The following is a 14,620-nucleotide window of genomic DNA, read 5'->3' as shown; positions in this document are numbered from 1 at the left end:
ACTTGACTTGACTTGAGTTTGATTTAGGTCAACACAACTTAAATCCAAACAAACTTAGTTTAATCTTAGCTTAAACAAACTTGATTTAATCAGGATCTAAATCTACTTAATTCAAGTTAAGCTGAAATAGTCTTTAACTGAATTTGAATTCAAGTTGATTTAACTTGAGTTAGGCTCAATTGACTTAATCATTAACTTGATGCTATATTACTTGATTATGACATTATTTAAAAGTTCATAATTTAAAAATAATTTAATTGAGAATTTCTTTATAAATATAAAATAAAAAAGTCTTAAAAAATTTTAACAAAAAGGTGATATCAATCATCAACCATAAAAAATATAACTACTAATATTTTTTACAAGTATTTAATATTTAAACAATTTTTTGAATTCAATAATAATTAAAATATTTTATGTAATAAAAAAAATAAATTTTAATAACTTTATCTTGAAAAATATTTAAAAAAGAAAAATAATTTGAAATAAGATTAATTTAAATTTAATATATTTAAATGTTATAGAATTAGATCATTTGACAATTTAGACAAACTTCTAGATTTTGAGAATTGTTACCCTCACAACGCATAAATAAATTATATTTTTAAATCCAATGAAGAAATTCTTCTGCAAAGCTAATGTAGGGAATTGAAAACGACGTCGCTCTTTCTTCACTCATGCTTAAGTCTAAACTCGCGCGGTTTGATTTGATTCGGCGTCGTTTTAGCGAGCATCTTTGAAAGGGGTCATTATTTTGTTACCTGTGAGGCTGTAATAGAGAGAGAGAGAGAGAGAGAGAGAGAGAGAGAGAAGGAAATTGGGGCAAAATGGGGTATGTCATGAGAGTGAGATTGGCGTCGTTCTTCGCCGGGGCTGCAACGGCGTCGTTTGCGGGCCTCTACATCCTCCACAAGGATTACAAGGTTGCACACCAATCTTTTTCCAAACAGGTACACGCAAATATCCTCATCAATTTCTCTCCCTTTTTAATTTTTATTATTTTGGTGTTCTCATTTTTTTTCGGTTGATTTATGTTGCATTTAGTTTTTGTTCCCCTAATCATGTCATTGCGTGAGCTGTTCATCGAAATCTCTTATAGGTGTTAATTATAATACCTTTTTTGGAATTTTGGTTAGGAAGAGAGATACGATATTGATATAAAATGATGATGAGTTGATGCGATTATGGTTGAGATAAATGGGTTAGAAATGCCACCAATGCATGTAAGAATTTTGCAATTGGTAGGGGCTTCTGTTTTCCTCATAAATTTGTTTCCTTCTTGTTGTAATGTTAAAGTCTTCACCAATGGTTGTAGCGATGCTGTGTTGTGGCTGGGTTTTAAAGCTATTCTACTTATCCTGCGCCACAAAATGTAGGAAACATGCCATTTTGTTTCTTATTATTTAGATGACTGTATTTTGTCTTTTGATTGATGGGGAATGAGGACTGTGCAGGGGAAGCAGGCTGCTTCATTTTTGTATCCTGTTTTTTGTATGAATTGAATTGAAATGAGATTAGCTAAAAATAGTTAACTCATTTTAATTTGCGTTTTATTCTTATCTTAGTTTTCACTCATTTTCACTTAACTCAAACAACTCCATTTTCTACTCATTTCCTGTCTCTTCTTTTACTTCTTTTCCTTTCTTCATTCTCTCGCTTTACATCAGTCTATCCAAACAAAGACTTAGCTTCCATCTTGGATAATCTTCTGTTCGATTTCAATTTTAACAGTACATCTTTTGTGTGACCTGACCCGAGCAGAGGTGGGTTTGGGTTGGGTTTCTACGCTCTTAATTGGTATTTTGGATTATTGAGAGGCAGTCATGGTATGGTGGTGATATTTACATTTTTTGCAGAATGAACAATAGAATAGATATAATATTTATATCTCGTTGCCTCGTGTAATAACCTAAGCCTTACTTGTTAACAACAGATCTGTTGGAAATATTGAATATGATTATTGTTTATTCCCTGGTTACTACAATATACACATACTTGCAATATCTGCATGTATTTTATTTATTTTGCGCTTGCTTTTAGTTAGTTTGTTTAATGCAAAGACTTGTCTTGCTGTTGTAGGTTTGTTATGTGTATTTTCCTCCCAACATTGATCTGTTTCTCCCTAGCCTTTTTCATGAAATTCTCGGTCCCTGAATTTGTCAATAAACATTTCTCGTTGTTTTGTTCTCTATAAGACCTCCTCGACTTGTCTAGTGCATTTCCATTAAGTGTTTTCCTGTCTTACCTTCTTCGACGTATGCAAACTGGTTTTATCAATAATGACTTAGTCTTATTTGTTTTAGAACGGGATAAATTTTCCTTCGTGGTTCTTGTAAGGACTTTCAAATTAAATAGTGGATTGTTATTTTTGTAAGTGTTAAGTGCAATGCTTCAGTTGTTGTATTTAATATAGCTTTTTAGAGACATGTGGAAGTTTTGCATGAATGAGGAATGCAATGGGAGCTGCAAACTACCATCATACTTTGTTGCTGTCTCGAATGAATGTCTCTTCCCTCATGGTTTAAAATTTTTGTTTATTGTCAAAAATTGAAAATGCAGATGGTTTCTTTTCTAATTGTTCTTACGGTAGAAGATGTATTGCTGCAAATTTTATTTGGAATTTCTCTTTTTGAATCTTAAATCCAAATTATGTCTACTCATGGAATTGAGCCATATTGTTCGTGCTATTTGGAGATAGCACCGGTTTGGATAACTATTTTTGGTAAACATTTCTAAGAAAACAAAGATAGGAAGGAAAAACAGAAGAAACATATCTATCTATAAGCTAAAATTAATTTATTCGCAAAGATGTAGTTTTTTTTTTTAAAATTAGACTTCTAATTTATACATAGCTAGTAAAAACTTATTTTAATATTTTTCAAGTGATTACTGAGAAGTTTATCAAAATAAATCCATAATAGATTTGCGTCACATTTGTAGTGATACCTCGCATATTGGTAATCATCTCTCATTCCATCATTTTCTTGCATGGGAAAGGAATGAGTTAGGTTTAGGTTTTGTTTGAAAATTGACATTGTAATTTTTACAACTCGTGTTGTGCTCCGCTTCATGAACGAACTTTCCTTGCTTTTTCAGATGAATGACCTCCACAATTCACTAGAAAGTCGAATTTCTGCCTTGGAAAAACTGAAACAAACGGAAACTTCGGAACAGGTTGAAGCATCAGAATAGACTCCAGACTGAGCATCCATTACGGAAAAAAAATGATTCAATGTGCTTACTATGAAAAGTGACTTTTGGTTTGCTTTCTTCAGGAATAAGTTCAAGTTGACTCATTTTATGGCACCTCACCTCACTGACTTTTTCGTCTAAAGAGTACGGATCTGTTGTGCCACCAAATGTATTGTTGATTATTTTTCGGCCATGAGCATTTAGCTTTCGCCGCGGTTGTACGTGGTAATTGAGTAATATTTGAATGACTTGTTTTTACTTTTTAAATATGAAAATTGTGCTTTCTTTGTTGTTTCTGTTCACTGCATATAGCTTGAGAATAAAATTTATGTTCTGCTTAAAGAATATTTTGTGTAATAGTTTTACCACCATTCTAAGACCCAATATTGCAACGTACTATTCTGGTAATCCTTGAATTAATGAAATTAAACAGGTAAAACTGTGCTTGTTTCCACAAGGTGGTGTGAGTGATTTGTTTCAAATTGATATATGAAAAAAGAAAGATAAATTCTGTGGGCTCCATTTTCGTCATTTCTCATATATTGCAAACTAGTGAGAAATGTCAAGAAAGATGCATTGTTCCAACAGTGATAAGATTTGAACAAAGAGTAAAAAGTTGTTGCATTACCGTTTGGTTTTTGTGTTGGGGTAACCATTGAAGTTTAGTTCTCCCTTCTATACCTGATTTAAGCTGGAGGTTCTTGGAGCTCCACACGTAACCTTGGAAACACTATCAATGAGCACATGTAAGATCCCAAAAATACATCAATGATTTTTTCTTGTATTGGTCTATGTTGAATTCGATCTGTGATTCACATTGTTAATAGTATGAAGGTAATTCATGACTTGATGTGGGTGAGTTTTCATGTTGTGCATGTGTTTGTTTGACACCAAGATCACGTTATGCATAGCTTCTTTGGATGAAATTATTGTTATTGATCGACCAGGGAAACAATATCATTTATGAGTGGAGCATAGTCGATTATCAATCGATTATGTACAACTATTTCGCATCTCAATTTGATTATTGCACATATGAATTTGAATAGCGTCGTAGTTGGGATTAAGTATTTACAATTGGGTAGAAGAGTTTAGGATTGAAAATATGAAAGTATTATTTATTTCATTGAGATAGAAGACCATTTTTGTAGTAGTTATTAAAATGTTGAAAAAAGGTTGATATTTTTTTTTATCTTAGTTTAATATGCATAGTAGTGTTTAGAATTTTTTTAATATAGACAAAAATTATGGTTTGACTTTTAAGATACAATTTAATTTAAAAGTATCTTGCAGATTAAATTTTGAAATTATTAGTTAATATTTTATAGTAGATATAAATGTCATTTCGAAATGTATTTTTATTATATTATGATTTTTATTTTAATTTAAAATTTATTTTAACTTTAATTTATGATTTTATAAACTTTTTAGCATTAAGAATTTTTACTAAGCTACATATATTGACAAGCATGAAATAATTGACTATTATTTTTTAAGGGGGTATGGACAAACTTTTTCAGCTAATACATGAGTATTCAAACATTTCTACCATTTAATCAAATATGATTTTTAATACAAGCTTAATTTGATCATTTTTGTGAACCTTACGATTAATGCAATTTTTTTATCACATAAATTAAATAATTCACAATTTTTTTATTTATTTCTCTTCATTTTTCAATATTCTTTTCTGATTCAAACACTCTTATTTTACACCATTTTTCTTTCTTTAATTCCCTTTTCACTTTATTTCAGAATCAAACAAAGGCCAGTTAAAATGTTTAGGGTGGGAAAAAAATAGCTTAATTATACTAAACTATAGTTAACTAAACTATATCAAATTAAAAATAATTGAACTATTAATAATAAAATTGAATTGTACTATTGATTAGTTAAAGTTTTGAAAAACTGTACTTGAAATGGTTAACTATTTGCACTAATAGTTAACTATTATACTATTCATGATTAAGTTTATTTTCCCTTAGTTAGCAATAGAGGTTTTTCAAGAGCATTGAAGGACAAAGAATGGGGGTGGTGTGGAATTTCCTGAGGTGGAATAAGATGAAGCTACAACATTGATTTCACCGGTTTGATAGACCAAAATTTTATATAAATTTTTCATTTTCTTAGTTTAATATAATTCAATTTTAATTTTAATATTTCGAAAGAATGATACATTCCTTTAAAAAATTGGTATTTGAAAATAATAACATTCTTTTACATGATTTTGGTTAATATATGATTTAGCATATATTTAATTTACTAATAAAAGTAGTTGACGTTGTGAATAATTAATTAAGTTGCCAATGAATGACATATAAAGTAATTATAAAAAAATATAAATATGAGTACTCTAACTAAAAATAAATGAATGTAGTAACAGTGATAATAAATAAGTAATATAGTACTACTTTTTTAAAAGGTTGCTTATAAATGAATTACAACGATTAATGAGAATTTAAATTTATTTACAAAATAAGTATAATAAAATCAATTTTTATTTATATAAAATTAATAATATACTTATAAATATTTAAATATGTTATATTTAGATACAAAATTGAAAATATTATTATATTTTTAAGAAAACAAAATGTAAAATATAATTTTAAGTCATCTTTTTATATTTAATTTCCAATTTAACTTTAGTTACATAAAACAAAAATATATAAAATTATATAAGTAAATATATTTTACTAATTTTTAGTTAATAATTAATTTTATTTACATAAACATATGTATTAAGATATAAACCCTTGTATTAACACGTATTAATATGTTGATTTTGGTGTATTAATTGAAGTATGATATATATGATGTTGGTTTTGTCTTCAATATGATTTTTGAAATATAAATCTTGTTTATGTTGTTTAAGATTTTGTAATTTTCTTAAGCAGTTTAGTTCAAAATCAATGTAATTCGGTATAAAAATAGTACAATTTGGTTCAAAAATAGTGTAGTTGGTTCAAAATCAGTGCATTTCAGTTCAAAAATAGTGCAATTCAATTTTAAATTAGTAAAATTCAGTTTAAAATCATTACAATTTGGTTCAAAAATATTACAATTCAGTTCAAAAATAGTACATTTGGTTCAAAATTAGTGCAATTCAATCAAAAAATAATACATTTTGGTTCAAAATCAAAGCAATTCGATTCAAAAACGATTCAAAAATATTGTAGTTAAGTTCAAAAATAGTGCAATTCAGTTTAAGAATAATGCAGTTCGTCAAACATATATGTTTATAACAATTCAGTTCATATTATAGTGCACTGCAGTTCAGTACAATTCAATTCAGTTCAGTTTGTCAGAAAAAAAAATAATTCAGTTCAGTTTGTTTGAACTGTTTTTCAGTTCAATGCAGTCCAAATGAACTATTTTTTAGTACAGTGCAGTTCAGTACATTTTAAATGTTGACAAAAGGGTGCAAATTACTATCTTCATGAAACCATTCATCTGACGTTAGATAGATCTTAAGCTATCACAAGACTTGATTTTAGTGTATGAGACAATTTAGGAAATCCAAAAAATGAATTAAGCTGTCATTGTCCTACAAACTCTCATAATGTCAAGCTCTAGTCGATTGCTTATAAATGAAAAAAATAATTTCACATAAAATATTTGGAAAAAAGTTCATTATAAAGTTGAAGTATCTCTTAAATAAGGTATATCTAATATTTAGTTTGGAAAATAGATCGTCAAATATGTTAAAAAGGTTACAATCAATATCTTTCAAGTGAACAGGTTGTTTTGAAATTTTGATTTTTTTAGTTATTCAAAACAATTTTAAGATACATTTTTAATCGATTAGCAAGATGATGTATGGATAATGCTTAATTATGATACATTTTCAATCATCAAGATTCATATATACGAGAGAAAAAAGGAACAAGTGATAATAATTTTTATACCATTTCAATTATATGAGAATCGGAATTTACATCCAATTATCTAATAACTTTAGTTAGATTTCTGCTATTAAAATTAAGAGTCAAAGATTACAATATGCACTTATATAATTTCTATTCTATATAAAATCTTGAAATAACTCTCAAGAAATACAATCAAAAAGCAATACTTCACATAATTGTTCTAAATCTATCACTTATACACAATGAAAAAAATACAAAAGATTGAATAACAAAAGACAAAACTAGGAAAGAATACACATTGTGTTAATACCACAATATCACCTAATGTCAAATAAGAAGCTCTTAAAAACTCTTAATCTTGAACAAATATTTACTATAATTTATTAAGTATCTTTATTTAGTAGTTTTTTTTACTAGTAATTGAGATGTTACATTTTTAAATATTAGTTAAATATTTTCTTAAAAGTAAAAAAATACAGTATTACCAAACAATCAATGTTGAAAGAATACATTTTTATTTAATATTAAATATTTATATAAACATTAAATAAGAGTATTGAATAACAATTAAATAAATATTGATTTATTATATAAAAAAAGAAAGGAAATCAAATGTATGGCTTATAAAATTAATATAATTTTTTAGATTATTTATTAAATTAAATGTGTTTCAACAATTTAAAATGGGAACCAATAAAAAAACAAATACGTTTACATCTATTCCCATCTTATTGTTACAAACAAATGAATGGTAGAAAATGGCCACTATGGAAGGGCTTAAAGTAAATAAACTTGCTGCTGTACTAAGTATAAAATATTGAAGAGGTAGAGAATAATATTGGAGTGCAATGTTGTATTATTCACTTAATCAAACTTTTAAATAGGTAAATAACAAATAATTAGGTGCTACAAATTAGGGGTCCACTACTAACAGAAAACAAAATTATAGGAGCACTCACAGAAAATATCTCTAAATATATGGCAATCAACTAATTACTTGGACTTTAATCTCCGCAGCTCTGCACACATATGCACGTTCTTAACAAACTCTCCTTAAACCAAAATATTAGAAAATATTTTGTTTAAAAAATGGTAATATTAAACTTATGGATCTTCCAAAACTGCAAACACCCAACAACCTTCTTAACCTTTGAAAAACAACTATTTTCAGAGATTTAGTGAAAATATCAGCAACTTGGTCTTTACTTCTACAATAAATCAAATTGATGACTCCATTATTTGTGAGATCTCTCAAATAATGGTACTTAACATCTATATGTTTGCTTCTTTCTTGTAACACAAGATTTGCGTCACATTTGTAGTGATACCTCGCATATTGGCAATCATCTCTCACTCCATCATTTTCTTGCATGGGAAAGGAATGAGTTAGGTTTTGTTTGAAAATTGGCATTGTAATTTTTACAACTCGTGTTCTGCTCCACTTCATCAACGAACTTTCCTTGCTTTTCCAGATGAATGACCTCCACAATTCACTAGAAAGTCGAATTTCTGCCTTCCTAATGAAATATTCTCTCAAAATTAGTGGAAGAAAATGGTCACTATGGAAGGACTGAAAGTGAGTAAATTTGCTGCTGTAAGTATAAAATATTGAAGAGGCAGATAATAATATTGGAGTGCACTGTTGTATTAAATAGGTAAATAACAAATAGTTAATGCTACAAATTAAGGGTCCACTACTAACAGAAAATAAAATTATAGGAGCACTCATAGAAAATATCTCTAAATATATGGCAATCAACTAACTACTTGGACTTTAACCTTCGCAGCTCTATGCACACATATGCACGTTCTTAACAAACTCTCCTTAAACCAAAATATTAGAAAATATTTTGTTTAAAAGATGGTAGTATTAAACTGATGGATCTTCCAAAAGTGCAAACACCCAACAACCTTCTTAACCTTTGAAAAACAACTATTTTCAGAGATTTAGTAAAAATATCAGCAACTTGGTCTTCACATCAAATCATTGACTTCATTATTTGTGAGATCTCTCAAATAATGGTACTTAACATTTATATGTTTGTTTCTTCTGTGTAACACAGGATTTTTTGAAAGTTTGATTGTCGAATTATTGTCGCAATAAATTGTTGTTGGCCCTTGCTGCAATATGTGTAATTCTCCAAGTATTTTCCTTAACTAAAAAGATTGACAAGCACATCTTGTTGCAGCCGCAAACTCTGCTTCAATTGTAGATAAAGTGACAATTGGTTGTTTCTTTGATAACCATGAAACGGCCCCTGAGCCCAACTTAAATGCATATCCTGAAGTACTTTTTCTATCATCCGGATCACCGGCATAATCACTGTCAGTAAAGCCAAACAAATTTGTTTTTCCACCCTTTTTATAGAGCAAGCCATAACTAGCAGTGCCTTTCAAATATCGAAGTATTCTTTTTGCAGCTAAAAGATGAATTTCCTTTGGGCATTCCATGAACCTGCTAATGAGACTTACAACATGCATAATGTTTGGTCTTGTGGCAGTCAAATACATTAGACTTCCCACCATTTGCTTGTAGATAGTGTTGTCAACCTTCCTCCCTTCATGATCTTTAATAAGTTTCATTCCTACTTCAGTAGGAATGCAAACAGAGTTGCAATTCTGCATCTGAAACCTATTTAAAATATCTTGCATATATTTCTTCTGAGAAATAAAAATTCCAGCAGTAGATTGCACTATTTCAATGCCCAAAAAATAATGAAGCATGCCAAGATCAGTCATATCAAATTCAATCATCATAGACTCTTTGAACTTGTTAAACATGGCAACATCACTCCCAGTAAAAATAAGATCATCAACGTATAAGCTAACAATAACAATCTTATTTTTATCACAAACCTAGTAAATAGTGTATGTTCATATGGACACTTGTGAAAGCCTTTTTTTAGAAAGTAAGATTCAATGTGACTATACCAAGATCTTGGGGCTTGTTTCAATCCATACAATGCCTTCTTTAGTTTATATACCTTGTGTTCATTCCCTTTCTTCACATATCCAGAAGGTTGATCAACAAACACTTGCTCTTTCAAATCACCATGTAGAAATGATGATTTCACATCTAATTGAAAAATAGGCCATGAGTTTGAGCTGCAATATCAATTACCAATTTGATTGTATCATGACGAGCAACAGGAACAAACACCTCTTTATAATCAGCACCAAATTGTTGCTTATAGCCTTTAACTACTAAGCGTGCCTTGAATTTGTCAACCTCACCATTTTATTTTAGTTTAGTCTTATATACCCACTTCACACCAATTGTTTGGTGCCCTTTTGGAAGATGAGTCAACTCCTAAGTATTGTTGTGCTCTATGGCTGCAATACCTTAATCCATTGCCTTCCTCCATTTGGGCTCTTTAACAACTTATTCAAAAACCACTGAATCACAATCTACAAATAGAGCAAAATGAGTAGCTACCTCTTCATTAATTTCCTTTACCATAAAATCCTCCATCCATGCAAGTCTCCTTTTGTTTCGTTGTAGACGTTCATTTGTTGATTCAGCTGCTTGTTGCTCATGTTCATCCACTAGTTCAACTTGTTGCTCACTTTGTACTTGTGTTATTTGTGGTTGTTTCCTTTCTTCATCTTCATAGTTAAAATCAGCTTGTATTTGATGTTCCACTTTACTTGTATCCCAATTCCAAAACATGCCCTCATCAAACAACACATCACGACTAATCACCATTTTCTTGGTAATAGGATTGTACAATTTGTAAGCTTTTGATTGCTCACTAATACCAAGAAAAATACATTTTTCTCCTTTATCATCAATCTTTCTCCTCCTCTAATCTGGGATATGGGCATAAGCAACACACCTAAAGATTATGAAATAATCTACCTCCGGTCTTGGATTACTCTAAGCTTCTTGTAGTGTCATATTTTGAACAACTATTGTAGGGCTTCTATTTAGAATTTGTATACTCCAATTAACTGCTTCAGGCCAAAAGGCTTTTGGAATTCCACTGCTTGCTAAAAGACTTCGTACCATGTTCAAAATTGTGCGATTCTTCCTTTCACATATGCCATTTTGTTGAGGTGTGTATGTTGTAGTCAATTGTTTCTTTATTCTTTGCTTTTCACATAAATTAATAAATTCTTTTGAATTGTATTCTCCACCATGATCACTGCACAATACCTTGATTGGAGTCCTTGCTTCCTTTTCAACTAAAGCTTTGAAACTTTTAAAAGTTGTGAGAGCTTCAGATTTTTCATGCAAATAATAAACCCAAGTTTTTCTACTAAAATCATCAATGTACGATATAAAATGTCGTTTACCTCCATTTGACATCGAAGTGATGGGTCCACACAGATCTGAATGCACAAGCTCCAGTGCCTTCCTTGCTCTCCATGATTTGCCTTTTTGAAATGGTTCCCAATGTTGTTTACCAATGACACATTCTTCACATATTTGCGAAGAAATTTGTATTTGCGGGAGCCCTATCACCATATTCTTTCACTATAGTGTTTTTAAACCTCCAAAATTTAAATGTCCATATCGAAAATGCCAAAGCCAACTTTCATCTTTCAACCTTGCTGTAAAACATGAGTTGGTGATGATGTGGAGGTATAGTGGAAACATCCTATTAGGTGTCATACCAACTTGGGATATTAATTCCAATTTTTCATCTTGAATTTTGCAAACTCCATCTTTAATAGAAATCTCATATCCATTTTCTTGTAATTGGCCAATACTCAACAAATTTGTGTTTAAATCTAGAACAAAAAGGACATTAGATATAGTCTGAACAATATTTCTTTTTGTTTGAATTATTACCTCTCCTTTTCCCATCACAGAGACTCTAGAATCATCTCCAAACTTCACATTGTCATGAAAAGACTCATCTAACATCGAAAACGCGAACTTGTCACCGCTCATATGGTTGTTGCAACTTGTACCATAAATTCTTCTGCTTTTCTTCTTTGGCATTACAAACCATCAACAAAGAGACTTCTTCTTCATTTTCTACAACGTTAGTTCTTTCTCCATTTTCATTATCCAAATTAACTCGACATTCTGATTGATAATGACCATACCTATGACACCGAAAACACTCAACATTTGACTTGTCTACGGAATTTGTAGAGTTATGACTTCCTCGTCCTCGTCCTTGATGGTAATGATTTTGATAACCACGAACTCCTCTTTGGTGATGATTTTGATAACCACGGCCTCCTCCTTGGTGATAATTTTGATAACTACGACCTCCTCCTTGGTGATGATTTTGATGACCACGACCATTGTATCCTCTACCTCTTCCTCTGTTTCCTCTACCACGACCTCTTCTGTGTGTGAAATTATTATCTGTAGAAGCTTTCAATACTTGTTCCTCCTTCTCTTGTTGGCAAATTTTCCGCTCATGAATCAATAAATAACTTTGCAACTCATCAATTGAAAGTTCCTCAACTACATGAGCTTCTTTGATTGAACAAACTACAAAATTGAAGTTTGGAGTCATGGAGCGGAGTATCTTCTCAACCACAACAACATCATTTGTTTTGTCACCATGAATACGCATTTGGTTGACAATGACCATTGTCCGTGAAATGTAATTGGTTACAGACTCACCTGATTTCATTCGTAGGGTTTCAAACTCTAAACGAAGAGCTTGATGTTGTTGCTTGTTTGCCCTTGCAAAACCCTGATATTTCTTCTTCATGAAATTCCAAATGTGCTTGGATGTATCTTTACAGAGGATGGTCTCCAAGATTGACCGATCAATTGCTTGAAAAAGATAATTTTTTTGTCTTTAAATCTTTTAGGCGCAGCCCTTCAAATTCCTTTGTTTGAACCTTTTTCACTGCTGTGACATCTTTTGGTTCCTGAATGTCCTCAGAAACAACTTGCCAATACTCCTTGGATCTTAAGAAGTTCTCCATCAACATACTCCAGTGGTCGTAGTGTCCATCGAAACGAGGAATGGATGGGTTGGACAAAGTTATCTTCCATTATTTTGTTTGCAGTAGCTCTGATACCACTGTTACAAACAAATGAATGGAAGAAAATGGTTACTGCGAAAGGATTGAAAGTAAATAAATTTGTTGTTGCAGTAAGTATAAAATATTGGAGAGGCAGGGAATAATATTGGAGTGCAATGTTGTATTATTCACTTAATCAAACTATTAAATAGGTAAATAACAAATAATTAAGTGCTACAAATTAGGGGTCCACTACTAACAGAAAACAAACTTATAGAAACACTCACAAAAAATATCTCTAAATATATGATAATCAATTAACTACTTGAACTTTAACCTCCGCAGTTATCTACACATATGCACGTTCTTAACATTTATACTCAATTTAAAAAATTACACTTATGCTCATACTAAATTAATACAATTTTTTTTTATCCAAATCGGAATAGACTATTGTTGAGGATTTATTAACATTAAACCAATTGGATCTGATCATTTACACTCTATTTGAACATATCGGAAAGAGAGAAAATGGATGAAGAAAGAAAGAGAAAATTTTAAAATCTTAGGTAAATAATTATTGAAAAAATTATAATAATAAAAAATCCTTCTTCAATAAGACCGAAAATTGACGTAAAAGTAGAATCATAATTATTGACTATATATTTACAACATAATACATGTTAATATGTTATATATTAAAACATGATTAATTTTGTTCTTAATTTTCAGTAATATTTATGTATTTATATATTAACAATAAATTAAATAATTAATATAATATTATTAAAATAAAAATAAAAATAAAATATTTTTCAATCATATCTTTCAATTTTTTCACTCAAATTCAATCTACTTCAATTTCAACTAAGGACTGAGCTTTGTACACTTTGAATGGACTTTAACCCTCCCAATTTTGTTTACATATTAATATATAAAGAAAAATAGTTTATTTTAATTTTAGTGTATCTTACAAAGCATCTCAAAGTATTCTATATCAATCTTCACTCCTACAAAATATTTTTTTAAAAGATCTCTCACTGATTTCATCTCTCTCCTCCCACCTTCATTTATTTCTCTTCGCACCTCCTCCCTCTAATAAAAAAAATAATAATTAAACTTGAGTCGGTGCCTCTTTTGCTAACTTGATTTCTGTGTCTATATACACTAACAATACGTGTACAATACAGTACAGACCAAAGTCCAGATACAGGTCGGAATAAATTGAATAGAAGAATCCAACCAAATAAGTCAAGGGAAATGGGCCATTTCAACTCTTGTGTTGAATTAAGTGGGGCCCACACGATGCTTTGTCACTATTCATTGTCTTCTCCAACCCATTTCGAATGGGTCGTGGAGCTGAAATTGAAGTAAACGTTTATTCAGGGATTTTTTTTTTTTCTTAACATCATTGTCAAATATTGGAACATAACATCGTGAACAAATTCACATATTTTTTAAGGAATACAAATCACCTGTTAGAACAATGAGTATTACTAAAAGTAATAAAGACATTGACTTCAACGTAACAAAAAATAACTAAGGTAAAAAGGTAATAAAACCAAATAAAATATATCCACAAAACATAACTCTTTGACGTAAACCGACCATAACCTAAGGTG

At 30.1% G+C, this 14,620-nt stretch overlaps 1 protein-coding gene and 1 pseudogene across 1 annotated transcript; one reads left to right on the top strand and one right to left on the bottom strand.

The window, feature by feature from the left end:
• Window positions 1-730: 730 nt before the first annotated feature.
• On the top strand, window positions 731-3,494 carry LOC114162526 (ABC transporter A family protein). The gene is made up of 2 exons (XM_028046447.2): window positions 731-950; window positions 3,097-3,494. Exons 1-2 carry the CDS (start codon window positions 828-830, stop codon window positions 3,190-3,192), a joined length of 219 nt encoding a protein of 72 aa, XP_027902248.1. The 5' UTR covers window positions 731-827; the 3' UTR covers window positions 3,193-3,494.
• An 8,453-nt stretch (window positions 3,495-11,947) lies between these two features.
• Window positions 11,948-14,068, bottom strand: LOC146883926 (uncharacterized; annotated as a pseudogene).
• Between the last annotated feature and the right edge of the window lie 552 nt (window positions 14,069-14,620).

Source organism: Vigna unguiculata, chromosome 9 (assembly GCF_037176805.1).
Source record: "Vigna unguiculata cultivar grain cowpea cultivar isolate G323 ecotype 2 chromosome 9, ASM3717680v1, whole genome shotgun sequence".
Taxonomy (NCBI): domain Eukaryota; kingdom Viridiplantae; phylum Streptophyta; class Magnoliopsida; order Fabales; family Fabaceae; genus Vigna; species Vigna unguiculata.
The sequence above is the reverse complement of the archived record's forward strand: the minus strand, read 5'-3'. Positions and strand labels throughout refer to the sequence as shown.